The sequence below is a fragment of the Lagopus muta genome, chromosome 12, assembly GCF_023343835.1.
Source record: "Lagopus muta isolate bLagMut1 chromosome 12, bLagMut1 primary, whole genome shotgun sequence".
NCBI lineage: Eukaryota > Metazoa > Chordata > Aves > Galliformes > Phasianidae > Lagopus > Lagopus muta.
In genome coordinates, this window is record NC_064444.1 from 17,853,478 (window position 1) to 17,881,378 (window position 27,901).

The 27,901-nt window shown below is 59.5% G+C and overlaps 2 protein-coding genes across 4 annotated transcripts; one reads left to right on the top strand and one right to left on the bottom strand.

Moving 5' to 3' along the window:
- Nucleotides 1-1,022: 1,022 nt before the first annotated feature.
- Nucleotides 1,023-11,723, bottom strand: SLC9A5 (solute carrier family 9 member A5). Of its 2 annotated transcripts, none has more exons than XM_048958879.1 (16): nt 11,532-11,723; nt 7,983-8,285; nt 7,365-7,528; nt 6,601-6,679; nt 6,232-6,409; nt 5,935-6,155; nt 5,598-5,800; nt 5,245-5,334; nt 5,090-5,160; nt 4,262-4,391; nt 4,093-4,181; nt 3,845-3,971; nt 3,581-3,751; nt 3,369-3,438; nt 3,064-3,195; nt 1,023-2,839 (listed from the first exon to the last, which is right to left on the bottom strand). In XM_048958879.1, exons 1-16 carry the CDS (start codon nt 11,680-11,682, stop codon nt 2,373-2,375), a joined length of 2,646 nt encoding a protein of 881 aa, XP_048814836.1. In that variant the 5' UTR covers nt 11,683-11,723; the 3' UTR covers nt 1,023-2,372. The 2 variants fall into 2 exon arrangements, with proteins under 2 accessions (XP_048814836.1, XP_048814834.1); XM_048958877.1 differs by having other exon boundaries at nt 7,365-7,531.
- A 1,081-nt stretch (nt 11,724-12,804) lies between these two features.
- FHOD1 (formin homology 2 domain containing 1) lies at nt 12,805-27,778 on the top strand. Of its 2 annotated transcripts, XM_048958815.1 has the most exons (24): nt 12,805-13,049; nt 18,032-18,138; nt 18,217-18,281; nt 18,952-19,019; nt 19,103-19,208; nt 19,294-19,388; nt 19,737-19,848; nt 20,096-20,190; nt 20,270-20,413; nt 20,488-20,711; nt 20,799-20,906; nt 21,156-21,179; nt 21,498-21,551; nt 22,139-22,302; nt 22,668-23,566; nt 23,788-23,940; nt 24,120-24,302; nt 24,515-24,634; nt 24,826-24,987; nt 25,065-25,255; nt 25,337-25,529; nt 26,568-26,724; nt 26,812-26,988; nt 27,357-27,778. In XM_048958815.1, the coding sequence occupies exons 1-24, from the start codon at nt 12,879-12,881 to the stop codon at nt 27,437-27,439; spliced, it is 3,855 nt and encodes a 1,284-aa protein (XP_048814772.1). In that variant the 5' UTR covers nt 12,805-12,878; the 3' UTR covers nt 27,440-27,778. The 2 variants fall into 2 exon arrangements, with proteins under 2 accessions (XP_048814772.1, XP_048814773.1); XM_048958816.1 differs by lacking the exons at nt 21,156-21,179; nt 21,498-21,551 and having other exon boundaries at nt 12,806-13,049; nt 27,357-27,776.
- The last annotated feature ends 123 nt before the right edge of the window (nt 27,779-27,901 follow it).

The window sequence follows — 27,901 nt, forward strand, 5'->3', positions numbered from 1 at the left end:
TGTTCTCACGTGTATGGCTCTGCTGTGCTTTGTGCTTGCTGAAAAACCTGGGGAGGAGTGGGAGGTGAGAAGCTGGATGCCCATTCAGCAGCTTCCCACCGCTGACGCCTGTGTAGGTCATTCTGCAAACATCACATGAGGGAATCAGAAGTGCTGCAGAGATGGAGCAGAACGAAGAAGAGTGCGAGGTGTCCTGTGGGTCAACAGCACCCTTGCTACAACAGAGAACATGAAGCCGGCAGTTCAAGAAAAGGATTCTTCCCTTCAGTTTGATGCCTAGCTGCGTGCCAGCTCTGATTTGGGGCTCCTCAGAACAAGATACGGGTTTGTTCTATTTCTGAAGCTTACCTAGGAGCCCAGTAGTCATGGTGCCATAGGAAGGCCATGGTTTTGAGACGCTGTGCAGTGCTGACCTGGGAGATGGCCAACACCACCCCTCACCCGCAGCTCGGCTCTCGCATCCTGCCGATGCCCCACTGCTGGCACTGCCTCGCAGCCTCTGCTGACTTCACAAGTTCTGGGAAAAGGGGGAAACTGGGGGAGCCAAGCATCGGAGAAAGTAAATCACTGTGGAAAAAATGTGCAGATCTAATGGCAGTGCTGGGAGAAGCCTGTGTGCAGAATGGTCTGCAGCAGTCAGACAGCTCCAGGATGGGGTTGCTTATAATAACAGTCGGAGGGCTGTATGTTCTGGGTTGCAGCCTGACAAGCAGCTAATTTGTTGAGCCTCTCTGCGTCCTGGAGAAGCAGAGGTTTGGGCACATGTGCTCGTGGTTTGGCCCGGTTTTTGTGTTTTTCCACTGAGGCACTTTGGTATTTTTAGGCTGAAAGGGATGGAACTGTGCTGTGCTGGAAGGAACAGCTCTGTGCAGGCAGGAAAGGGAAAGACAGAGATTGGAGGAGGAGAATAAGCACTGACAAAACCCCACGGGTGCAGGAGGGGCCGCAAACCCAACCCGGAGGAAGCAAAGCACGCAGAGGTCCCCAGCAAGCCCTGAGTCCAGACCGTGCCACCTGCTCCAACTCTGATTTATTGAACATTACAAAATACTCTGCATATAGTTTCACATTAAAACAATATTCTTGCAAATAAGATACTAAGTCTGGAGTTGTTCGTGGTGCCCACGGCTACAGAAAAAACACTGACCCAGCTAGAGATTTAGTATGGCCCAATATCAGAAATCAAAACTGGAATAAGGCATACAAGAAATGCAAAACTATATAAAAACCTTTTAAAAACCTCATGCTCCAGTTGGCAGGGCAGGTACAGAGCAGAACGGCCTTGCTAGCAGTACCGGGTGCCGCTGCCTTGCCCGACCCATGCTGGGCTCATTCACCCAGTGCATCGAAGCATCCCGATGCCTGCAGACCCAGCACCCCAGGGAGCTGCAATGGGCAGCCATGTGCTTGCTGTTAGGTGTTAGCAGCCCAGATTGGAGCATCCCCACTCCAACTACACTGAGCTCTGAGCAGATCTTGGGGAACAAGATCCTGGGGTCCCTCTTGGGTGGCTGGGGGGCAGGTGCCGGGGCAGAGCTTTGTGGATGCACTCAGCTCTCACCCATCTGCTCTCACCATCTCCCCTGTTCCTGCTTTACCATCCAGCCCTGCTGCTCCCCTGGGTGCCTTCCCAGGTGACGAGCCCCAGGCAACTAGAGGGACTGGGATGCAGGCAGAATGAAGGGTGCCATGCAGGGCTGCTGTCTCCTAGTAAAGCCAGAAAACAGAATGCTGCAGCCATGGGGAGCACACCTGGGTGAGCAGTGTGGGGCTGGCACAGCCAAACGAGTGCCAGAAGTGTCCCTGTGCGTATGCAGCCTGGCTCCTGGTGGAGCCAAACCTCAGTCCTGAGAAGGTCATGGCTTTGCTTCTGCAGTGCCTCCAGAACCCAGGGGACGGAGCTGCCGAGGAAGGGGGCCGATCTCTGCTCTCCCAACGCGCTCTGAGCAACCCAGTTCCTGGAAGCCAGAGGCTGGATGGGGATGGGCTGTTGTGCAGCAGCCTCCTGCAGAGGCTGGAGGGTCAGCTGGAGGAGCCCATCAGCCAGAACCCCAAACCTCACGCTGGCACAGCCACAGTGGCATCAAGACCACCTCTGGGAGGAACACCTCTGGCCTCCCAGTGCTGCGATACAGGAGACAAAGACCAAAGAACAAGAGAGCCAGATGCGGGGTCTGTGCCCCCCTGGCTGGATGGGACTGGTGCCTGCTCTCGCAGCATCATGCCCATCTATCTACCAGCCTCGCATCAGCATGAGCAAAGCCCCAGAGCTCTCTGGCTGCTCCTGGAGTTGGAGGAGACACGCAGAAGCTTCACGAAGCACAGCGATGGAGCAGCTGGTGGGTGGCAGCCTGCCCCACACGCCGTGCGTTTCAGATGTGGCTGGCTCTGCTGAACGCCAGCCGCCGGTGCTCAGCTGGGGGCAGCCCCCTGCCCTGCTCCTCTGTGCCCATCAGGGGCTGCAGCTCCTGCTGCTCCACACCCTCGGGGCTGCTGTCGCTCTTCGACCTGCTGCTCTTGGATATATGGCTGGGGAACTGGAAACGTGAGACCTGCTCCGGCGTCGCCTGGCTTGCTGACTGTGGCTGCTTCTCCAGCATGGGGCGGGCGAACCTCCTGTGCTGTGCTCCTGTCTCGATGCCTGGAGGAGAGGCGATGCTCTCCAGGGAGGAGATGCTTTGGTTCCATGCTTTCTGCATATCCACCGGCACGATTTTGGTGGTCTCCGAGGAGACGTAAACAGCCAGGTCAGCCTGGTCTCCTTTCCATGGCAGCTCCTTCTCTGCCAAGGTGGGTGATGGCGGGATGATGCAGGGGCTGGGGCAGACGTCCAAGCTGCCTGGGGGTGCAGAAGGAAGGACAGAGGGGGATACTGTGTGGCTCCTGTTCTTTCAAACCCTGGTACTGATGGGGACCCTTCTGATCTGGCCCATTTTGGAGGCTCTGCTGTGCCTCCATGGCCACAGAGAAGAGCAGCTCTCCCATTCATTCTCCATTCACTTTGCTCTTGCCAAGCCCAGGCCAACCTTGCTCCATAGGCAGAGGAAGAACTGACATGCCTACCTGCGGTTGTCTTTCCCTGCAGGACCTCATCGGTGGCACGAGCGATGAACACGATCCCTTCGTCATCCTCTCTCTCTGTCTCTGAGCTATCGCTCTCCTCCTCATCAGAGCTGACCGTCACCAGCACGGGAGCTGCAGCCACACAGGGGGTGTATGGAGGATGGTTACCCTAAGAGCTGCCCCCCTGCACCCATGGGAGAAGGATCTGGTGCCAGCATAACCCAAGCACGGACAGCATGCTGCTGCCATCCCACCCCAACGAGTCCCCTTGCAGGTTCTGAGAACCAATCCTGCGCCCTCCTTACCTGCCTCCTGCCAGGGGACGTTTCTGTGCGTCCTCCCATTGGGTGCATCGCTGGGCAGAGAGGTGTTTTTCTGTAGGGGGAGAGGGATCTGAATGGGACCCGACCCCGTCCCTAGGCTCTGCAGATGCCAAAGCCCTGCAGCACACCACGGACCCCGCAGCACCTCACTGCCCCACATCTAGTAGGGGAGCAGGAATCTGGGGATCGCTTGCCTTCTTCCTGCCCTTTTCCTTCAGCCTGGCTTTGCTCTTGGAGGAGCAGACGTTGTGCTTGGTGGACTTGAACGTCTCCAGGCGCCTCTTCATGTTCTGCCGGAAGATTTCTTTATCTTGGCGTTCTTGTTTATCTGGAGAGATGAAGTGACGGCTGTAGCTGGCCTTGTACTGGCCGAGGGAGAGGCAAAGAGACACAGGGTGAGCAGCCAGCCCCGCGCAGCACCCTCCATCCCTGCTCCTGCTGCAGGCGGCAGCGCTCACCCGCCGCCGGGGCTTGTAGAGGCTCCCGCGCAGCACGTGGTGCATGGCTGCATCCTCCTTGTCCCGCCGGCTCCGCACCGTGTCGATCACCTGCAGGTCCAGGCAGGCACCACTCCCACTCTCCCTCCTGGGGAATTGGAGCATCCCAATGGATCTGGCTCATCCCGATGGATCATGCCCGTCCCAGGGATGATGCAGCCAGGGAGTGCTGCCCAGAGGCCAGGGCGTAGAGCGATGCTTGTACTCACAGCAGGTTTGTAACCGACGACTCTGACATGGACGTGCGGCTGGGCATGGAGGGCAGCGCCAGCTTGGCAGCTGACAGCACGTGGCCACCCTGGGGGAGTGACAGAGACGGTCTGGAGGGGTTCCCACCACCTCATCCAGTGGGACCCAGCTCCCACCACACACCCCTACCTGGTCCACAAAGCTGATGGCATCGCGGATGTTCAGCTTGTAGTAGACATCCCAGATCTCATCCCGCAGCTTGTAGGCAGATTTCCTCATCAGGAGCTGGCTCAGGTACTTTTTGTCAAACTGCTCCCACCTGCAGCAAGATGGACATGTGGGTGGCTAAAGTCCCACAGGGGATGGATGGATGGATGGATGGATGGATGGATGGATGGATGGATGGATGGATGCATGGATGCATGGATGGATGCATGGACGGATGGATACGGTGGTCATTGGACGTTTTCCCATGCAAAGTCCAAAGTGCCCAAAGCATTGGGAGAGAAGGCTGTGCCTGGGAACACCCTGGCAGAGGACAATAGGAGGGGACAGGACATGCTGCCACGTTGTCCCCAAGCCAAGGGGAAACCGGAGACCCAGTGACGGGCGCAGGGCTGGAGCTGGTGCAGCTGCCCAGACAGAGCTTCCCTCCAGGAAGCAGGCTCTCTGCACGCTTTTCCTGTTGCAATTCTGCAGACAAACACTCAAAATTTTAACACTTCCTTCCTCAGTATCCAGTGTGTCTCTGTCTGGGGAGGCACAATGACATCACGGCCACCACAGTCCTGCAGCAGCTCCAGCCTGGGCAATGCCACCTTGTGCCTTGAGTCGCCTCTGCCCAACCTCTCGTTAGGACACTTCTGGAGCAGCGGTTTGCATTGGACCATGCAGATGGACAGACATACCCCTTCCTGGTCCTGCTGCCTTGCCTACAGCAGGACTGCCCACCTTGGGATGTCCCCATGGCTGCCATACCACCCTGTCCAGCTGAATGCCAGCAGACAAGACACTCACTTGTCCCGCCAGTAGTGGTAGCCATGGTGTCCCACGATGTCCTCCACTGCTGCCAGGATGTGGTCAAAGGCCTGGAGTGAAGGAGAAAAGGGTGAAAGTGGTGGAGAGTGACCCAGGCTAAGCATGCCTCATCCTGGACTGCAGGGAACACCTACATGCTCATGTAGCTCCTCATTCAGTGTGGGTTTGTGGTGGTCGCTGCGTTTCACCTTCAGCCACGTCACCAGTGGTTTGATGGTGAGGCCCTGGAATGGCAGGAGAGGGCATGGGAAAGATTGGGAGGGGAAGAGGGTGCGTGGATAGGGCTTAAGAGCAAAAGGAGCACAAAGTGACCAGGGCCATTGGTAGTGACAGCCACGTGCAATGTTCCCACTGTGCTTTGGGTCTGTGTGATGGCACTGTGGGGATCTGACACCTGGTACCTATGTCCCAGGTTGTGCTCCTCCAGACCCCAAGGCTGGCATCTGCCCACGGTGCCGCTCCCCAAGGGCAAAGTGCCCATTCTCACCTGCACGATGACAGTGAAGAACACCACCACGATGGTCGTTGCCACAAAGTAGTCCTTGGCTTTCACCTTTGCCTTGTCCAGCAGGATGACCAGGGCGAAGGCGACGGCTCCACGGAGGCCACCGTATGACATGACCACCTGGTCAATCCTGTCCAGGGGGATGAGGCGGAAGCGGTTGAGGACGTAGGTCTGGAGGACAACACCTGGAGAAGAACGAGGACGAGAGTCTGGGATGCCACCGGAGCCCCACAGATGAGGCAAAGCCAAAGCCAGGAGCCGTTCTTGGAGACTGCTGCTTTTTGGCAGGAAAATAGCTGGGACAGCAGGACAGACTGACCCACAGCTCTGAAGAGCAGGATGAAGAACAGGGTGCCCAGCACCAGCGCAGTGTCCCATGTCCACTTGGAAGTGTCCACAGCTGACATGCCCAGAAACATGAAGATGATGGTCTCTGAGCTGCTGGCCAGCGTCTTCATGGTGTACTTGACCGTGGTGCGGGATTTCTGGGAGATGTTGGCTTCCACGTACTTCTTGCAGCAGATCCCACAGAAGGTGACTCTGCAGAGGGGCAGAAGGAGCTGGCATGACCCCTATGGTGAGCACCCCTCATTTCCTGGGGCTCCCCAGTACTCACGCCAGGATGGCGGAGAGTGAGACCATCTCGGCAGCCAGGTAGGCAACATAGGCCAGAAGGAAGACGAAGAGCGGCTCGATGATGCGCACACGTTTGGTGAACCGTGTGATGAGGGCCAGAAGGAAGGCGAAGAGCAGCCCCACGGCCGTGCCCCCCAGACTCACCAGAAAGAAGGAAGCTGAGGGGAAGAGGTTGGGTTGCACCTTTGGTGAGACCCCTTGCCAAGCCCCGTGCTCCCACCTGACTCCCCACCAAAGCATCCAGTGATGATGGCTGAGATGGGCTTAGTGATTGCCCACAGCATGACAGCACCCATGTTCCTCCCCTGTTCTCTATGCTACAGGAAGAGCTGGCAGGGCACATACTCACCTACCCCCTTCACGTAGTCCGTGGCATGGATGTGTGCTGGGCCAAGCTCCACGAAAGAGTTGAAGACCTTGTACAGCACCTGCAGGCAACATAAGTCCTTTGGGAATGGCAGAGAAACTCCCTACCATGGGAGGGGCAGCACAGGTGGGCAGGATGGACCCAAGCGTTCCCCTGAGGCCAGCACAGTGGAAGGACCCAGTGGCACGGGGTTGCCCCCAGACTGGGGAGGTCACCTGCACCCTCTGCCCAATCTGGGGGATTCCAGTGCCTGGCCCATATTGAGCTCTGTTTTCATAGGATCACAGACTGATTTGGGTTGGAAGGGACTCTTATGGGTCATCCAGCCCAGTCCCATAGCATGGGCAGGACACAGAATCAGTAGAATTATTCAGGTTGGAAAAGATTACCAAGATAACGAAGTCCAACTCCAGCTCACTCCCACCATGCCCACTGCCCATCTCCACGGTTCTTGACCACCTCCAGGGATGGGGACTCCCCCACCTTCCAGGGCAGCCTGTTCCAATGTCTCACCACTCCTGAGAATAACTTTTTTTCCTAATATCCACTCTGAACCTCCCCTAGTGCATCTTAAGGCCATTACCTCTCATCCATCTTCCACTACATAAAGTTGCCCAAAGCCACGTCACCCTGATGCTGAACACTTCCAGGGATGGGGCACCCAAAGCTTCTCCAGACAACCTGCTGCAGTGCCTCACCACCCTTGTTGTCATTAGGACTGCAGGGCCCCCCTGGCTCCAACTCACCACAGTGACAGCATCATTCAGGAGGGACTCGCCAAACACAATGATGAAGAGGGTCTCGTTTACATGGACCTCTTCAAAAACTGCCAACACTGCCACAGGGTCCACAGCCGAGATGAGGCTGCCGAAGAGCAGGAAATCCATCAGCCCAGCTTCCACGCCTGGATCTGCTGGGACAGAAGCATAGAGGTGAGGAGGGTCATTCTCCCCAGATGAGGGACTGTGAAGGTGAAACAAGCCATCAGACCTCTGAGGCCTCCCTAAGGTGACGTGGGGTTTGGCACATAAGGGAAGAAGTGCTTGGACCAGGCACCAAGAGGTTCCTCTGGGCTCAGAGGAGCGCAAAAGAAGGCCCAGGCCAAGCAGGGCCAGCAGCTCCAGCCGAGGACAGGGAACACGGCAGCAAGCCAGCAGAGCTAGCCAAGGTCGGCGACAAAAATAGCAAAGCCATGAGTCAGCCCGATGCTGAGAAGGTCCCCTTTGTCCTCCACACTTGCTGGTCCTGCCAGAACATCATTCCCAGCTCCTGAAAGCTAAGGGATCCACGCCAGGGCTGTAAATCTGGGAGCCTTTTGCATCTTCCCACCCCCTTTTGGTGACGTGGGCTCCCCCAGCACCCACCCATCAGCCCTGCCTGGTGCAGGCCCCAGAGCGCCGTGCCGGTGGTGAAGGAGTTCCAGAGCGTGCCCACAACCGCGTAGGTGAGGATGGCACCGATGTTGTCGAAGAACAAGCGGCTGGGCATGAAGTAGCCCGAGTCCAGGACGATGGGGGGCAGGAGGAACAGGAAGAACATGTTGGGCTCCAGCTGGTATTTGGGTTTCTTGGCCACAGCCAACACGATGCCGCCCAGGCCCAGCCCCAGCAGGATGAGGAGGCAGCTCTCCGGCACGACGGAGGTCACCTTCCTGGACAGGTGGAACACTGAAGGAAGGAAGAATGTGAGCATCAGCCAGATGGGCACGGGGACAGAGCACTGAGCATCAGCCACATGGGCACAGGGACAGAGCACTGAGCATCAGCCACATGGGCATGGGGACAGAGCACTGAGCATCAGCCACATGGGCACAGGGACAGAGCACCCTGGGTCCACCGAGTGCATGTGAGCACAAGACCTCCAGCTAGTTGCTCGCTTGGCTGCCCTGCTACCACCACGAAGCCCAGTCCCTAAAGCTCTAAATGGGGTGCTTGTGCCAATCAGCTCACCAGGAGGAAGGCTGTGCTGTGGTCTGACATCAACCTTAGGACATTGGGCTCCTTCCCTCCCCGCAAACTCCATGGATGGACCACAGCTCTACCCAGCCCAGGGTCTTTTCACCAATGGCGTAAACCTTGAGAGAAGCTCAGGAACTGGCTTCCATGTCTCTACTGCACGTGCCTGTCTGCTCTGAGCCTGTCCCAGATCAGGATCTCAGGTCCTCCACCTCCCAAATCACTGCCATATAAGCCAAGCAGTTGGGCATTTTGCTTTTTTAGTGCAGTGCTGGCAGGCAGTGCTGGCTGCTGTTCAAGTGAGGCATCCTGCTCACAGGAACACAGCATACCCCACACAGGGATGGAGACGCTCAGCCCTGGTGATGGGTGACCTTGTTTGCAGCTGTCTGAGCATGCAGGTGGATCAGCATGCAAACACTGCAGCACGACGAGCGCGTCGGCCAGAGTGCTGGCTGACCTACCTGCATGCAAACAGAAAGTATGCGAGAGCTGCAGATGAAGGGATCCTTGCAATAATCAGCTTATTCCAGCAAGCCATGAAAGAGGATGTATTTAATGGAGCAAGCTGATCACACCCTCATATTCATATATTAGCCCTGTGGCAAGGAGCCTGATGGCACAAGGCCACGTCACACCAGCCAGCAGTGGGGTCATGCTCCTCGTGGCAGCCTTGTCCCCATGTAAACCCAAATCATTGCAGCCTCTTGGCAAAATCAGCAGGGCAACCCACGGATTCCTTTGTATTTCTCCCTCCTCCCACCACTGAGGTCTTGCAGTCATCACTGGTGACACCCCGGGCTGTGGCACAACTTGGCCATCAGGTGAAGGCATCGTAGGGTCATTAAGGTTGGAAAAGAGCTCTCAGATCCCCAACCTCAGCCCACCCCCACCGTGCCCACGTCCCTCAGTGCCACATCCCCACAGCTCTGGGGCACCTCCGGGGATGGTGACTCTCCCACCTCCCTGGGAGCTGTGCCACTGCATCACTGCTCTTTGGGAGAATAAATTATTCTGAACATCCGACCTGAACCTCCCCTGGTGCAACTTAAAGCCGTTACCAGGAACCAGCAGGCACCTCGTCCTCAAGTAAAGGGACATCACAGTTTCCAGACCATCACAAATCTCAGTCCTGAATGTTCTGGGTGAGAGGAGCCTGTTGCTTGTGCCAATCAACCCGCCAGAAGGAAGGCTGCACTGATCAAAGAAGTTCACAGCATCGATGGGAGAAGCCCTGCATGCACACAGCCAGGGCATGGGAACACTGCTGGCTTTGTTGCTCTGCACATTGCCGCCCTCACAGCAAATCCCAGCACATGAGCTGCTCTGCAGCAGGGACGGGTGGCAAGAGCTCTAATTTTACACCCGCTAGGCAAGAATTTCAGCATTAACGTTCCCACAGCAACAGTAACTCAGCCACATGTGAATTAACTTCAGAGGCATCATCCCTGCTCTAGACATCCCCAGCACGGGATGTGCCATCGGGGGGGACTCGAGGACAAACCCTGCTCCCCCCCACTGGGCTCAGGGTCAATCACGGAGTCATTAAGGTTGAAAAAGAAAGCTAAGATCGTCAAGTCCAACCACTGACCCATCGGCACCATGCCACTAATTGTGCCCCAGCAGGCTCGGAGACACCAAAACCAATCGGTGCTGGGAGCAGTGGGGTTGGGGTTGGATGCAAAGGGAGAAGGTCGGGACCCACAGTCCCTTCCCTGCAGCCCTTTGTGTGGGTGAGAGGTGGCTGTGGGGCAATGCTCATCACTTCTCCTTTCCCTCGTTCCCGCAGGAAACAGAGCAGGAAAGGCAGCAGAGCCTGGATGATGCCTCGCTGTGCAGGAAGCCAACACTCAGCCCGGTTTTCTCCGCCTCAGGCATTTGCCTGCTGCTTGCTCGGGGCACCCCGGCATCGTGATGGTTTCCAAGAACAAGAGCCTACAGTTTCACTTCCCCATCACACAGCGCTGAAGACGCTTCCGCCCCTGCAGTCACAGGGCTGAGAGCTGGCAGCAGCTCTTCTGCACCAGCCCGCACCCAGCACCCAGCACCCAGCATGGCCACCCCACCTTGGGGACCCTCTGACCCCGTCCCCATCTCCTCCCGTACCCCTGGGCACAGCAGTGCCAGGGCTAGAAGCAGGGGTAGGATGCATCCCCAGGCCATGGGATACTGCTGTCACATCACTGCCAGCAAGCACCAAGCTGTGCCCACCCAGGTGGCTCACGGTGGCTTCTCTCAGCCCACAACCAAACATGGGGCAGGAAAGGGAACGCACCAAGGGAAACCCAAATAGATGAGCTGCCCGAGAATGAGGCGTGGAGCCAGAGCTCCTGTCTCTGTGCTGCACTCGGCAGCTGGAGGTGGCACAGCTGCAGGCGGAGGGCTCGATGTCTCAGCTCATGATTTATTCCTTGCAGAGGTTTAGCTGCGAGAAGGCCGAGGGAGGATGGAGCGCGAGGTGCACAGCCGTGGGCTGGGTGATGCTGGAGCAGGAGGAGGGCGGCTGACAGTGACAGCAACACCCTGCCCTGGGTGTTAATGCATCCCCGCTCCCTCAGCAGCACTTCGAGGAGGACACCCGCTTCAAGGTCACTGTCACACCTCCTGGGTGCCCGCTTCGTGCCACGTGGCTCCAGTGTGACCCACCGGCGATGACCACCCAGCACCGCTCCCAACCCTGACAGCAGCTCACCCCACGGGCTGTCCCCTGTGTGCCCACCCTGGGGGGCCACCGACGTGCCTCCTGGGTGTCACCAGCCAGGCTCTGCTCCGTCACCGCTCATCACGCCCCCGTGGCAAAGAATGGTGACCCTCCAGGGGCCACCGAGCACCGTGCTGTCACCTCCGGGGTGACGCGGGACCGCCCTTCAGCCTGGTGTCAGCCCACCCCCCAGCTGTCACCGCTGCCCATCCCGGGGCCGCTTCACCCGCGGAGCCCCCCGTCCCGGCGGCACTCACCGATCTTGGCCAGGCTGGCCACCAGGATCCAGGCGGCCACCAGGCACGGCACCTGCACCTCCTGCCACTGCCACCGGAGCAGCTCGGCTCCCGCCGGAGGGACGGCGGCGGGGCCGGGGGAGGCCGGGGTGCCGCTGCCCGGGGGATGCATGGCCCCGCACCTCCGTCGCTCCGCAGCTCCGCCGGCCCCGCCGCGACGTCACCGACAACGGCGGGGGCAGAGCCCGGCCCGCCCCGCAGCGCCCGCCCCGCCCCGGAGCTGCTCCATCCGCCCCGGTCCCCGGCGCTGCACAGGTCCCAGCGATGCCCAGGTGTCACCACCACCTGCCCCGGTGCCGCCCCCCGCAGCCGCCGCGGTCCCCGGTGCTGCCCGATGCCACCCCCACCTTCCCCGCTACCATCCCCGCCCACCCCGGTCTCCAGTCACCTTTATTGCCCCAGTCCCCCACACTGCCCCAGTGTCACCTCATCTGCCTTAGAACCCAATGCTGCGGTGTCACCTCAGCAGTCCCACCCGCCCTGGTCCCCAGCATCACCCCGATGCCACCTCCTGGTCGCCAGCACTGCCCCACTCACCCCATGCAGCACCTCCATGCCACCTCACCCCAGCTCTGGTCCCTCTGTACGTGCCCCAAAGCCTCCCACCCCTCAGTGGTCTCCTTGCACCTGCCTTGGTCCCCCCCCCCTCCCCTTCACCACCCTGATGTCCCCTTCATCTCCCTTGCGATTCCCTCCATCCCCTGCTGTCCCTCTGTCCCCCTGCTGTCCCCTGCATGACCTTCTGTGCCCCCATCACCTGCTGTCCCCTCCATCCCTTGCTGTCCTCTCTATCCCCCTGCTGTTCCTCCATCACTTACTATCCCTCCATCACCTGCTGTACCTCCATCAAATACTTTCCCTTCGTCACCCGCTGTCCCTCCACCCCCCGCTATCCCCTCCATCCGCCTGCTGCACCATCACCTGCTGTCAGGTGATCACCATCACTATCCCTCCTTCACCTGCTGTCTCCTCCATCACCTGCCGAACCCCTGCCCCCCTACCGTCCCCCCGAGGGACCATCCCTGCACACCCCACGCACGCAGAGCATCCCCGTGCACCTGGAGCCCCTTAGTGCCTTCGGAGCATCCCTACGCCCTCTCGCCCCCCGCAGCCCCCCAGCCCCCCATCCCTTCTCCCCGCCCCCTTTTAACCTTTTGGAGCTTCCCGAGCAAGGCCCCGCTTACACCCGCGGAGGGCGCCCGAGCGCGGGGCGGTGCCTGCGCAGTGCCGGGGCGGTGCCGGGGGGCCGTCCCTGTGCCACCCCCGGAGCACCGGACGCTGTGCGGCGGCGGCCGTGGCGGTGCCACCATGGCGGAGACTGCGGTCCCGTGCCGGGTGCAATACCTGGAAGACTCCGATCCCTTCGGTTGCGGCAGTTTCCCGGAGCCCCGACGTGCGCCTGTTTACGCCGTGGAGGAAGCGCTGGCCCTGGGAGCGCAGCTGCCCGCTGTGCACCGGCTGCTGGGAGCGCCGCTGCCGGTAAATAAGGGGGACGGGAGGTGGGGAGGGCGCGCTGAGCATCCCGAGCGTGGCTGTGGGGCTGGGGTCCCGTGGGGCTGCGCGGTTGCTGCTTGGGGATAGAGGAGCGGTGGAGGGCTCGGAAAACTCTCTGCAGAGAGCGGGCACAGCCGTATCCACACCCCCACGTCGGAAGGACGTGGCTGTGTGGCTGTAGCCATGCGCTGCCATGGGGACACTGCTGCTGCCGCGGTGACCGGAGCGTGGGCAGTGTCACCGCGTGTCCCCGAGAGCCGCGGGGTCTGCCCTCGTTCCGCCTGATGCCAACCCGCCCGGAGTCGCAGAGGAAGTGGCTTTGCCTTTTCAGGCCGGTTCCCATCCGACTGCAATGGCTTGGGGCTCTGTGTCGGCATCCCACGGCACACTGCGGTGGAGCGCGGTGAGCCCCCAGCACGGCCCGAGCGTGGGATTCAGCCGCCTGGCCGTGCACGGGGCTGCGGGGCTGCCTGCCCCTTGTCCCACTCAGCGTTTGCATGGGCTGGAAGGAAAGCCCCGCAGAAAATCTTGCAGTGAGCAACTTCCTCTGGGAAGGGGGGAGGGAAGGAGGCACAGCAGCGGGGGTCTGAAGCACTGCTGGCGTCCCAACCCAGGCTGGAGCCTCCTATCCCCACTTCCTTCCTGCCTGGGGATCCCCTGTTGGTGCGTTGCCATCGGAGTGCTCTTTACAGTCCCTTCCTGATGGGGGGTGGGTGGGTTTTCTCCCCTTTCTCCCCTTTCTTCCATGGGCCTGGGACACTTCAGCCATGGCTGCGCATCTCCATGGCACCAATGCGCAAAGCTGGGGGCAAGGCAATGGGAAGAGGGTTGCTGTGAGACCTTCCCCTGGGCAAACGAGCTCCGTTCGTCCCCACTTTCATTTTTTCATGAGGCAGAGCAGCAGCCTCTCATGGTGTCCCCGTCATGGGATTTTTGGCTGCTGACTAAATGCAGTTTGTTTGGGAACACGCAGCTCCAGACATGACGAATGGGGCAAACTCAAATTTCAGGCATGCGTCCTCCCCACCCTGGAGCTGTAACGGGATCAGTGGCCCGGGGTGCCACCATGGGGACAGGGACATTGTGGAGCTGGAGCCAACCCCCCTCCCCACACAGTGCCCACGCTGCCAGGTGCCTCTCACAGCCCCATTACTCACCGTGCTATAATTAGGAAATGAACAGTCATTATTAATTTTTTCCCCTATAAACCTCAGCCCTGGACGCTGCGCTCGTCCCGCTTCGCTCAGCAGCATCCTCCCACCCTGGGTGCCCCAAATCCCCCAGAATGGAGCCGTGCAGGATTTACTCTCCCTGCCCACAGGCGCACGGCCCCTCGCTTCCTCTCCGTGCAGCTGATGGCTTTTTCATGCTTTCAGGAAGCCGTTTGTGCCTGAAATACCTTCCCGGCCCGCTTTCCGCAGCCTCATTGTTCTGGTCCGGGATGATGCTATCGCATCCGAGCTTCCAGCAAGTCATGCAGGGCCCCACTGAGTGATGCTCCCTCTGGGTGCAGGCTTGCTTTCAACCCCTGTGAGTGTTTTGCTTCAAAATCTGTGTTTGCTACAAAAGCACGTGACCGCTGCAGAGGAAATCCCATTGCAAACTACCTGAATTGCAGAGGGCGGTGGCGAGGCCGTCTCCGTGCCACCGCTGTCCCTGGATGTCCCTCTGCATGCCCTGCACCCTGCCCCAGCACTGTCAGTGTAGGGATTTTCCAAACAAAACCAAACTGCCCCCCCCCTCTGGAAACCTGCAGAAGAGCAAAACCTGTGTTGGTGATGGGTTTGGGGCTTTCACTTGCCCAAAGTCCTTGCTTCTGATGGGGTTGGGGCCCCCACGTGCCCCAAATCCTTGGCTGTGGTGGGTTTGGGGCCATTGAGCCATGGGGAACTCAGGGCTGGATGGAGAGGGCGGCGTGTGAGCAAGTCTGGGCCGTGTGTGCTGTGTGCCCTCTAGGGCCCTCCTGCCTTCCTTTCCTTTTTTTCCCCACTGTGGGCACTGTCCCATCCATCTGCTACCATCTGTCAGCAGGAAAGGGTACGGGGCAGCACCGGGTAATAAACACCTCTACCAGCCCAGTGTCCCAAAGTGGCTCCCACTGCCCAGTCCTTGTGCCTCAGGGTGTGAGATGAGGAGGGGGGAGAGGCTGCAGGCACAGTAGTGTGTATTTCAGAAGTGAGCTGTGCTGGGTTGGCTTGCACAAGAGGTTTGTTGGCTCGCAAAGGTGGCTGTCGCCATGGTGTAGGGTGCAGAGCAATGCTGAGTTATGGATGCTGTGAGCTACGAGCCTACTTCACACTGCATAAAATCCATCCTGAGCTTTGTGGCCTCAAGATCGAGCCTCGACTGCAGAACATAACAGAGATAAATGAGCTTCAGTAAATCCCCCATCTCCTCCCCGTAAGCCGTGCTGGGAGTCCTGTGGCACTGCACTCTCTGGTTTGCAGTCCGGGCGTTGCTCTGGCTCTGCCCCAGGAGAAGCCTGCAGCTGAGTTTTAAAGCTCCTTTGGGTTTCTCCAAAAGTTTCTCTTCTTTGGGTTTCTTGGGTTTGGCTGCTGGGTCTCCATCCCGAGGAGGTGAGGACCGTCCCCACGTCCCACGCTGTCACCAAAGTGTTTCTTTAAATATGCTGAAAGATATCAATATGCCTGGAGGGTTCTGCAGCTCAGCAAAGTTGGGAAAGTGTGGTTGCCAAAAAAATAGCAAGTGTTGGAGATGGGGGAAGAAGGGATGCTTCCGGCACCGGCAGATAGGAAGGATGCTGTGCAGGGCTGTGCCAAGATAGGGCACCCAGCTCGTTGTTGCTTGGATGGTGGGGTCGGTTTGGATGTGTCTGTCTGTCTTGGCTCTGGAGACTTCCAGATGTGCTTGTGGCTCCATCATCTTACAGGTCAGTGGTATCTCCATTGCTGCCCCATGGAGACATCTCCATTAAGTGGCTTGGAGAGGGCAGTCCTGCTCTGGGTGCATCCATGAGCCATCATTTGCTACGTGTATCATCTCTGAGCATTGAAGCTCATGGTGCTTTGTGTTCCCACCTGGCTGGAGCCATGCTCCTGTGCATGGTCCTTGTCCCCTCGGGATAAGTCCCAAAAAGTCCCCAAAACCAGTAGCCAGAGGGCACTGCAATGCTTTGAGAGGCGTGAGTGTGGGATGGATGCTCTCCTCTCTTTCCCCTCCCTGGGTTCGCTGTGATCCCACACCACTCTGTAACACTTTCCCATGCTGGAGGCAAACAAATCAAAGCTGGGAGCAGGGACACAGCCACTGCCCCATGGCCTCACAGTGCTGTCCCCATCAGCACAACCCAATCTTGCCCAAGGAGCAACGATGCCCAGCATGGCAACGCACCCCTGCTGTGCCACGCTGTGTCCCTTGTCCCTTTCCCCGGGGGATGACATTGGCCAGGGTAGGCACATCCCACTCACCTGAGCATCCCCTTGTGGGGAGCACAGCCAGGCTTACACAGCTGGGCCGTGTCACCATCCCTGACAGCAGCCAGCTGTCATCCCCAGCTCACAGCAGGGGCCATTTCTTCCCTCTGGAGCTGCACGGAAGCTGCATTTTGGTGCATCCTGGAAGGACACATGGGCAGGAGTGGAAACCTTCCCCCAGCCCTCAGCAGTGTTTGGTGCATGTAGCCATGGCTGGGGGCAGCAAGAAGTGAGGTGAGAATGCTGACAGCATGGTGATGGACTCCAGCCCAGCAGCACTGCCCTGCCAAATTGCTGCTTATCTACAGGCTGAGTCAGACGGCGAGGCGTCACTCCATGCACACACCATGGTTTGGGCTCATTTCTTTTTGCCCTCTGGGTTTGGTGATGATGTCACACATGCGAAGTCTTGCTTGGGACACCGAGCACAGGGAGATGCAGGGGATGGATCCCTGGTGGTGCTGCATGGGGCTGCCCTGGGGCTTCCCCAGACTTTTGGAACGGTGGGGACTCACCTCCTGGCCCCTGGAGTGATTTGGGGTTGAAAGTGGGGTTTTGCTGTTGATCCCCACATCTCCTCCCTGGATGCATCACGTGCTGTGTTTGGAGTTTTTTGGGGGGGTTAGTAAAAGTAAAGGGGGTTTATCCCTGCTGCAGGGAGAGACGTGGGAAGGCACACGTGGATGCTGTAGGATGGGAGCAGATGCTGTAGCACCAGGGCTGCCTTTGGCCCTTCCCCTCCCACTGCGTGGCTGGGTGTGGACCTGGGGCTGAGTCATGGGGCTGAGTCAGTGCAGCCCACACACTGGGACGCCCGTGTGGGGCTCACCATGCGCAGGGATCCTGCCCTGAAGGGGACAGCCACTGCCACCAGGCTGGGTCTCACCGAGGGACAGTTGATGGCCTGGGGCCACGAAGGCATGGACCTGCCAATGCATGGACTGCCAAGGCATGGGGCCACTAAAGCTTGAGGCCACCAAAGCTTGGGATCAACAAGGCCTGGGGTCAACAAAGCACAGGGCCACCAAGGCATGGGACTGCTAAGGTGTGGGACCACCAAAGCTTATGGCCACCAAGGCTTGAGTCTACCAAAGCATGGGGCCACCAAGGCATGGGGCCAACAAAGCGTGGGGACACCAAGGCATGGGAGCACCAAAAGCATGTGACCATGTGCTCACCAAGGCCTTGGGCTACCAAGGGAGCCCAAGGAGCACCAAAAGCATGTGACCATCAAAGCATGTGCTCACCAAGACCTTGGGCTACCAAGGCATGGTGCCAGCCTTGCTGTGTGTTTCCCTGTTGTGGGATTCCCCATTTCTCCAGCAGCTCAGTGCTGGTCTCTGTGCAGGGGTGGAGTTCCTGAAGGACGTGGTAGCACCTGCGATCCAGTGGGAGCGGCCTGGGGAAATGGGTTTATGGTAGGGGAGGGTGGAGCTGCCTCCTCCGTCAGCCAGGAAGGACACTGCTGCCACCCCCTGTTGGGGACCTGGGCTGGGCAGGTGGCCCCCATCTCACCCAGCTGTGTGTCCCCAGCTGGAGGACTGCACGCTGCAGGTTTCCCCATCCGGCCACTACCTGGACCTGGAGCTGTCGCTGCTGGAGCAGAAGGATGACCTGGAGGCTTTCTACGAGGAGGTCAGGTGAGGCACGCGGGGGGCACTGGGCACGTGGGGATGGTGCCCCTGTGCCAGCGCTCAGCCCGTATCCCTTTGCCCTAGGAAGGGCCGGCGGCCAACGCTGATCCTGCGCACGCAGCTGTCCGTCCGTGTCCACGCCATCATCGGTGAGCTGGGGGGGGTCTGCTCACCGCTGGGGCCGGGAATCCATCGCACGCTGCGGGGATTTGGGGTCATCCGAGCGAGTTCTAAACATAGCCCTGGTGAATGCAAACAAATGGCTCACGTGAGGACGAGCGCTCGGACGCGCTGAGGCTTCCCATCTGGAACGAGGGGAAAAGCCAGCAGTGCTGGGAAGGAAAGGACCAGCAATGGGGTCAGGGTCGCGCTCCCCACGCGCGGTTCCCAGGCTCTGGAATGCTCCATCCCAGCGGCTCCGGGAAGGTTTGGCAGAGCACTGGTTGGCCTGGCCGAAATACATAGGAAAACAGTAAAAAATAGACAAATGGGTTTGGCGAGCTGCGTGCCTCCTTTGAAGGCTGCCAGCCGTGGGATGGGGACGAAGGGCAGATGGGGTTCCTGTGGGTAGCTCAGCCCCGGGGCTGTGCCTCCTGCCCGGGTTCCTGTTTCGGTTCAGCGCAGAAAACCAGATATTTGTGTCATTGCCGGGCAGCAAAAATAGAAAGAAAAGAAAATAGGGAAGTGGCAACACTGGAAGAAATGGTGGTGGTGGAGCTGCTGCTGCTCCCGCCCCGATGTGTATCCCACATCCACCACTGCGCCGTGTCCCCGTGTGCCGCTGTGCCCAGCAGCCCGTTCTCATGCCTTTGCTTGCAGAGAAGCTGTACAACTCGCAGGGCCCGGAGCTGCGGCGCTCCCTCTTCTCCCTCAAGCAGCTCTTCCAGGTAGGTGGCTCCGTGTCCCCGCTCAGGAGGTGCCCACGTCCCCCCAGCACCTGCGTGGGGACATCACTGGGCTTTGCTCACAGGAGGACAAGGACCTGGTGCCAGAGTTTGTGAACCTGGATGGGCTGACGTGCCTGATCAACGTGGGGGCAGAGGCGGACCAGAACTACCAGAACTACATCCTCCGTGGTGGGTACATGGCGTGTCCCCCCCACTCAGTGGCACCGCTGATGGAGCGTGCCTGATGCCACCACCCCGTGCCCCTGCCTTGCAGCCTTGAGCCAGATCATGCTCTTCGTGGATGGGATGCAGGGTGTCATCAACCACAACGAGACCATCCAGTGGCTGTACACGCTGTCAGGAAGCCTGGTAAGCTGCCGTCACCCCTGACTGTGACTGTGCCCATGTGCTGTCCCTTGGGGGTTCACACCGTGCCTTGCCTTCAGGATGGGCTCAGTGCCTTGGGCTCATTGGGTGCTGCTCTTCAATGTCATCAAGAGTCCCCATGGCCCCTTTATGTGACCTGGGCACAGAGGTGGAATGTAAGAGAGGGCCCAACTTTGGGTACCAGCACCCATTGGCCACCAGGATGCCAGCTGTAGGACCCTGAGCCCACAGCACCCTTCACCAAAGCCATCAGTGAAGCCAAGCCCTGGAGAGCGGGTGCAGCCCCCTGTACTGCCAGTGCCCTGCCACAGCCACTGTCCTTTGTCCCAGTTTCGCCTGGTGGTAAAGATGGCCCTGAAGCTGCTGCTGGTCTTCGTGGAGTACACAGAGCCCAACGCCCTGCTCCTCATCCGCGCCGTCAATGCCGTGGATCAGGCGAGAGGTGGGTGCAGCCCCAGCCCCCAACCATGGATCTTATCTTGGGGATGGTTGGGTGCAGAAGACGTGGGTTGTCCATGCCCCATGGCAGCCACGGAGTGTGACAGCTATGGCACGTGCCAGCCATGGCCAACGGGAGACCGCCAAGAGCCCTCCAGTGGGGATGAGGAGGGGGTGAGATGCTCAGGATGCAGTGCTCCGTATCCCAAACCCAGTGCCTTGGTGCTACCTACACACGTTGCTTGTCCCAGGTACGTGCCCATGGTCCAACCTGATGGCCATCCTTGAGCAGCGCAATGGGGCTGACACGGAGCTGCTGGTGTTCGCCATGACACTGATCAACAAGGTGAGCACCAGGGCTGTGCCACAGGGCCACCTCCTCCCCGTGTCCCCGGTGCCAGCCCCGTCCCTTTGCCACCACCCAGACGCTGGCCGCCCTCCCAGACCAAGATTCCTTCTACGACGTGACCGACTGCCTGGAGCAGCAGGGCATGGAGAGGATCGTGCAGCAGTATTTAAGCAGCAAGGGCACTGACCTCGACCTGAAGCAGCAATTTGTCCTCTATGAAGTGAGTGGGGCACCCAGGGTGACGGCAGTGTGATGCGTCCCCGGGGTTCACAGCACGTCCCCATCCCACTGCAGAGCGCACTGCGGCTGGAGGACGGCGTGGAGGAGCCGCCAGCAGGCGGGCGCAAGGAGCGCAGGAAGACAGACGAGGGGCGGCGGGGGTGGAGGGCACAGGGGGGCAGTGCTGAGCTCGACCCTCTGCAGAGCTCAGAGAGCCCCGGATCCCCATCACATGAGACCCTCAGTACTGCGAAGGAGCCCCCTGTTGAGGACAGCCCTGAGCTGAGCATCCCAGTGGAGTAAGTGTGGGATGCGGGGATGCTGCAGTGTGACATTGGGAAGTCCTCCATGGCACTGTGCTCTGTCTGCATCTCCTCTTTCTCCAGGCCCTGCCCCAAGAGTGTCTTCAGCAGTGCGTCCAGCCTGCGGCTCAGCCTGTCCAGCCCCCCAGCTGAGAAGGAGCCCCCCAGCATGGGGGAGAGGAGCATCTACAAGTAAGGGATGGTGCCCTGGGGGTCCCACCACCACGTCCCCTCTGTCCCCAGGGCGCGCTGGGGCTGGTGAGGTTCACAGGACAGGAGAGGGCAGTGTGAGATGATTCAAGTGCAGGGCCTTCACAGCATCCTTAGCCTCACTGGGGTGCGCACACCTCTGCTCCAGCTCCATCTCTTCCCCCTCACTCCTCCTCTCTGCCCACGCTGATTCTCTCCTCTGCCCACTCTTTCTATCTTTTCCTTTTGCAGGCTGCACCAACCTGCTGCTGTCTGGTAAGTGCCCGGGCTCTGCGTGACACCTGCTTGCTGTTCCCAGCCCTTCATTTCCTCTGCTTGCACCCTGTCTGGGTGGCCAGGATCTCCGTACCACAGCTGTTCCACTTGGGGTGGCACATGTGGCTTCCATGCCATCTCCAGCCTGCAGCATCCTGGTGGCAGGTCGGGTGGCTCTGATGACAGGGACAGTGCTCCCAGTGTCACCAGCACCATGCACGATCAGTTCTTGCTGTGGGTCCTCATGCCACACCATCGGGATGGGGGTGGGAGACAAGAGATCTCCATTAGCGGGGGCTAACCCCTATTTTCCCTCAGGCGGGAGGATGCCCCCTCCTTGCATGGGGACAAACCTATTCTGAAGAGGTTTGAGTAAGTAGAGGCATGCGTGTGTCTCCAGGCATGCGCTTCCTCAGGCTGGATGCTCCCAGCTGTGCAGGGCAGGAGGAGCAGGAGGGTGCCACGAGTCCCAGCTCCAACACTCGGTGCCCTCCTGGGAGCTTGTTCTTGCTGCTTGTTGTGGTGGATATCGGCTTGGGACCAAGTGGCAGAGGTGGTGGAGGGAGGTGGTGGAGTCTCCATCCTTGGGGATGCTCAGAAGCTGCCTGGACATGGTGTTGGGCACAGCTCAGGGTGGCCCTGCTGGACCGGGGTGGCACCAGGTGACCTCTAGAGGTCCATGCTGGCCTCAACAATTCTGTCCCCATGCTTCCCCTGCCTGCCACTGGGCCATTACATCCTTGTCTTGCTGTTCCCAAGCCATGGTGCCCTTACCCACCTTTTTGAGGTGCTTGGAGGTGACTGGGGCCACGGGTGGATCCTGTTGTGGTGTGGCTCATGCCAAAGATTTTGTTGTGGGATTGGCCCCATGTAGGGCTTGTTGTGTGGTGCTGTATGGTGTGGTTTGTCCATCCCCATCCTCACCATGCTCCCAGACAATAGCTGTCCCTATCTCGCAGAGCTCGCTTCTTGGAGAACCTGGCTGCTGCCCAGAAGGAGAAGATGTCTGCCATGGCCAAGGGACGGATCGACATCCTCAGTGATGTTGCACCACTGGAGCATCCCATCGCTTGGGATGGGGACAGCAGCAACCCTGATTCCGGCACAGAACCACGCCGCATGAGTATGTGCAGGGCTGGGTTGGGAGTATGTCCGTACTAGGAGACCCACGTGGGCATTAGGAGCCCCTCTGGCCCCAGCCCACCCCATGGTACTGGGTGCCGTGGTGGTACTGGTGCCATTGAACAGCTCAGGTTGGAGGGGACCTTCAAAGATCATCCTGTTCCAATGCCTGCTGTGGGCAGGGTGTCCCCCATCAGGTCAGGCTGCCCAGGACCCCATTCAAGCCTGGCCTGGCTAGGGATGGGATGCCCACAACTTCTCTTGGCAGCCTTCTCTGGCCATCCAGCACCCACAAGGAATGGGCTCCTAGCCCTACGTGCAGCCCAGCAGCACCTTCTCCAACAGGTGGGCTCTCTCTCTCCACAGGATCCCACGCAGGCCGGCAGGACGTCTCCGACACTTGCAGCACCATCTCCTCTGATACCAAGTTCATGCTGGACATGCTCTATGCCAAGGGCTCCTCAGAGCCAGGGAGGCAGAAGGTCTTCCCCGAGGAGCCATCATTGTCCCCACACCAAGGAGAGCTGGATACGGACACGGGGTCCAGCTGTGCCGAGGGACCTGGTGGTCAGGAACAAGAGAATGGCCGGCCCCACGGTGGGCTGGTGGCTAGTGCCCACGCCAAGCTGGCACGTGCTGCATCCAGCATCGATGCCGAGAGCCACACGCAGAAGCTGGAGAGCACTGTCATGATGCCCGTCAAGAACGACGTGGAGTTGTCATGGGAGCGCCTGGAGGCTGGCCCCGTGCAACTGAAAATCAAGGACTTGGACTTCACTGACCTGGGGGAGGAGGAGGACTTGGACGTCTTGGACTCAGGGCCCATTGCCAATGGCTCCTTCCTTCCTGCCAGCATCGAGGCAGCGAGTGCTGGAGTTCTCATGGCTCCCCCTCCTCCTCCAATGGTCCCTGGCTGCCCACCACCTCCACCTCCACCACCCATGGCTCCTGGTTGCCCACCACCTCCACCTCCACCGCCCATGGCTCCTGGCTGCCCACCACCTCCACCTCCACCACCCATGGTCCCTGGCTGCCCACCTCCCCCAGGTTTCTTAGGCCCCTCAGCCGCCGATGGTCCTTCCCAAGCCAAGAAGAAGAGGACAGTGAAGCTCTTTTGGAAGGAGCTGAAGCAGCTGGATGGCACTGTGGGGTCAGGAAGATTTGGGCAGGCGACACTGTGGGCATCCTTGCAAAACGTTGAGGTCAACGCTGCCAAACTGGAGCATCTCTTTGAGTCCCGTGCAAAAGAGATGCCAGCTTCCAAGGTACCAGCAGGCCAGAGTTTTTGGGGGTGCTGTGGTCTCAATGTCACCCCATGCTGTCTTGAGGATGGGTAGCTAGAGCCTTGAGGCTCAGTGGGGAGGATGGGGGAGGGGGTGATGATGATCAACACATGGGTGTGTGTGGTTCACCCTCACATCCCATGGTGTTTCACAAAGGTGAGCCCTCTGCCTGGCTGCCAGCCTGCTCCCTGTTACCTTTGCAGAAAGTTACTGATGGAAAGAAAGTGGTGGTGGTGCTGGATCCCAAGAGGAGCAATGCCATCAACATTGGCCTCACCGTGCTGCCACCTGTGCACATCATCAAGACAGCCGTGCTCAACTTTGATGAGTTTGCAGTCAATAAGGAAGGGATTGAGGTGAGCACTGGAGAACCGGCCCACCAGGGTCCCTGCGTGGGTCATTTCCCCTGGTCAGGAGGTCTCTGTGCCATGGTGCCCACGCTGTAGGTGGCCCTGATGTGATGTGTCCCATCTCCCACCATCCTGGAGGAACAGTGACGTTGCTGGTATCTGATGTGGTTTTCTGCCCACCTTAGAAAATCCTGACCATGGTCCCGACCGAGGAGGAGAAGCAGAGGATCCAGGAGGCCCAGCTGGCCAATCCTGATGTGCCGTTGGGCTCTGCGGAGCAGTTCCTGCTTTCATTGTCCTCCATCAGCGACCTGACGGCCAGGCTCCAGCTCTGGGCCTTCAAGCTGGACTATGAGAGCCTGGAGCAGGTATGGGGCCACATACCTCATCTTCCCCTCAGCGGTGCCCTTGGGATGAGCCGTGGGGGAAGTGGCCACATCCAAACATGGGGCTGCAGAGCCCCAAGGCAAGCATGGGCTGCTTGTGCCCATGGTTGAGGACACCAGGATGTTCCTGGTTGAACATCCCCCCAAAGGAGGTGACTTCCAAGGGATCTCACCTGCACCTGTCCCCCATCCAGGAAATCGCAGAGCCGCTGTTTGATCTGAAAGTGGGCATGGAGCAGCTGGCCAAAAATCACACCTTCAAGTGCATCCTGGCCACGCTGTTGGCCATGGGCAACTTCCTGAATGGCTCCCAGGTGAGGAATGGGGTGCTGGGGGATGCAGCTTGGGTGCTGCATGGAGAAGACCAACCATGGCATATGCGTGCCCAAGACCACAAGAATCTCGGGAGGTGGTGTGGGTGCTGGTGATGGTCTTCTTGGGGAAGGTGGTCTCTCAGCGGGAAGGTGGCAAGATGGAGAGGCCCCACTGAGCATTGGGGTTTCAGAGCAGAGGCTTTGAGCTGGGCTATCTGGAGAAGGTGTCGGAGGTGAAGGACACGGTGCACCGGCAGTCCCTGCTCCACCACCTCTGCCAGATGGTGGTGGAGAAGTTCCCAGAAACCACGGACCTCTACTCAGAGATCGCCTCCATCACTCGCTCTGCCAAGGTGAGACCAAGCCCAGGCCCTACGCCTTCACCTCACCACCACCAGCACCGATGGACAAAATCTCCCACTCCCCCTAGGTTGACTTTGATGAGTTGGCCAACAGCCTGGTGCAGCTGGAGCGGCGCTGCCGGGCGTCCTGGGACAACCTGAAGGTGATCGCCAAGCACGAGGCCAAGCCGGTGCTCAAGAGCAAGCTGACCGACTTCCTCAAGGACAGCACCCAGCGCATCGTCGTCTTGAAGGTGGTGCACCGGCGTGTCCTCAACAGGTGGGTCCAAACCCCAGCGCATCACCGGCCCCAAAGCCAACCTGTGGGGGGATGGCCGTGCCTTGATGGGTGTCCCTGCAGGTTCCACTCCTTCCTGCTCTACCTGGGGTACCCGGCGAGCGTTGTGCGGGATGTGAAGGTGATGCCCATCTGCAAGCTGCTGCGGGAGTTTGCCCTGGAGTACCGCACGTGCCGGGAGCAAGTCCTGCAGCAGCAGAAGAAGCGTGCGGCCCATCGTGAGCGCAACAAGACGCGTGGCCGGCTCATCACAGAGGTATGGGGCTGAGCATCCCACCACTGTGCCCTGTGCTGATAGGGAGTGGCCTCACGTTGTGCCAAGGGGCGTTCAGATGGGATATTAGGAACGATTCCTTCTCTAACAGAACGGTGAGGCAGTGGCACAGCTGCCAAAGAGGTGGGGGAGTCATCACACCTGGAGGGGTCCCAGAGCTGTGGGGATGTGGCACTGAGGGATGAGGGCAGTTGGCACGGTGCAGGTGGGCTGGGGTTGGGCTTGAGGATCTGAGAGGTCTTTTCCAAGCTTAATGATGAGTGATTCAGCTCAGAAAGCAAATGGAATCCTGGGCTCCATCAGCAGAGAGGTGGCCAGCAGGGCAGGGAGGTGATCATCCCTCTCTACTCTGCTCTTGTGAGGCCCCATCTGCAGCACTGTGTGCAGGTCTGGAGCCCCTTCTACAAGAAGGGCGGAGAGCTGTTGGAGAGGGTCCAGAGGAGGGCAAAAAGATGATCAGGGGGCTGGAGCACCTCCTGTACAAAGACAGACTGAGGGAGCTGGGCTTGTTCAGCATGGAGAAGAGAAAGCAGTGGGTGACCTCATTGCAGCCTTCAGTACCTAAAGGGAGCCTACAGACAGGAGGGAGTCAACTCTTTGAAAGGGCAGATAACAGCAAGACAAAGGGAAATGATTTGAAGTTGAGGGAGGGAAGATTTAGGTTAGATGTCAGGGGGAAGTTCTGTACTATGAGAGTGGTGAGGTGCTGGAACAGCTGCCCAGAGAGGCTGTGATGCCCCGTCCATCCCTGGAGGTGTTCAAGGCCAGGTTGGATGGGGCCCTGGGCAGCCTGGTGTAGCATTAAATGGAGAGGTTGGTGGCCCTGCCTGTGGCAGGGGAGCTTCATGATCCTTGAGGTCCCTTCCAACCCTGGCCATTCTGTGATTTTACAATCCTTTGATTCTGTGAGTGGTCATGGTGGCGATGGGCTGATGATTGGACTTGATCTTGGACTTCCAACCTTAATGATCGCGTGATTCTGAGCTGTGTCCCCAGTGCCTGCTTCTTGTCCTGCTGCAGACCGAGAAGTTCTCTGGCATCACCGAGGCATCGCCACCCGCCGTGGTGTCAACCAGCCCCGCACAGCAGGAGCAGGCAGAGGTGGGCCACGAGAGCATGAAGAGCATCCTGAGCTCGCCCACGGATGTCCCTGCCCGCCGCAGTCGGGGTGGCCGCGGTAGGAGCACATTGGAGATGGGGTGGCAGAGTGGGGTGGCCCCAGGGAGCGCCCAGTTGTTGCCAGCATCCTCGTGTTCCCATGCAGTGACGGGGCTCTCCAGCCCCAGCCAGGGCTCCCCAGCCCAGGAGGATGTCCCCAGCTCACCCGACGACGCCTCGGATGAGATCATGGACCGCCTGGTGAAGTCGGTGACGCACAGTGCCAACCCCCGTCCCTGCCCCAGCCGGGAGCGCAGGAGGTCCCGTGGCAACAGGAAGTCCTGTGAGTCCCCAGTGCCACTGTCCCCACACCCTGTGCCCCCGTGTCCTGGCTGCTGTGCCCTATCCCCATGTTCTGTCCTCAGCATCCCCATGCTCTGTTCCATCCCTGTCCCCATTCTGTGCCCCTCTGATCTTTCCTGTCTCTGGAGCTCTGCTCAGATGCTCTTTCCCAACTTTTGTGTCCCAATCCCAACTCTGTGTCCCTGTCCCCGTGTCACCCAGAGCCACCCCATGCCTTGCCTCCTTTCCCTGACCCCTCCAGACCCCTAACCCTGGCACCCACCCATGCCACCAGGACCCCTTATACCCACACCAGGGCCACAAAGCCCAGTGCACAGTGACCCAGCAGCCACTCTCCTGTCCCCACAGTGCGACGGACACTGAAGAGCGGGCTGAGTGATGAGCTGGTGCAGGCGCTGGGCTTGGGACAGGCACCGGGCATGGAGGTGTGATGTGACCACCTGCATCCCATGGGGAAGGACACAGGGACGCTTGCACGCTCCACACCTTTGGTCTCACCTTCAGCTCCAGAGCAAGATGGGAGCGATGCTCCAGAGCTGCTCTGTGCGGTCAGGATGGAGAATGCAAGGTGGAGGATGGAGGATGAAGGATGGAGGAGCATGTGCTGCAGTGGGAGTCGGAGCAGTACTGGGGGGAGAGGGGCTGGACCCGGACCCCCGCTGGGAGCTGGGTCTGGCTGCTGTGACAATAAAGTGATGTGACGTGTGCTGCTGGCGGTGTCCCTTGTCCCCATTCCTGGGGCATGGGGTGATGCTTCCTGCAGCATCCCCAGGCAGCCCGGTGTCCCCGTGGAGCAAGGTACCAGGGTAGCACAGCACTCCTGCATCCCTCTGCCCCACCTCCATCCCCGTGGCTCATGGCTCAGGGGCAGCCTGATGTCTCCATACCGGGAT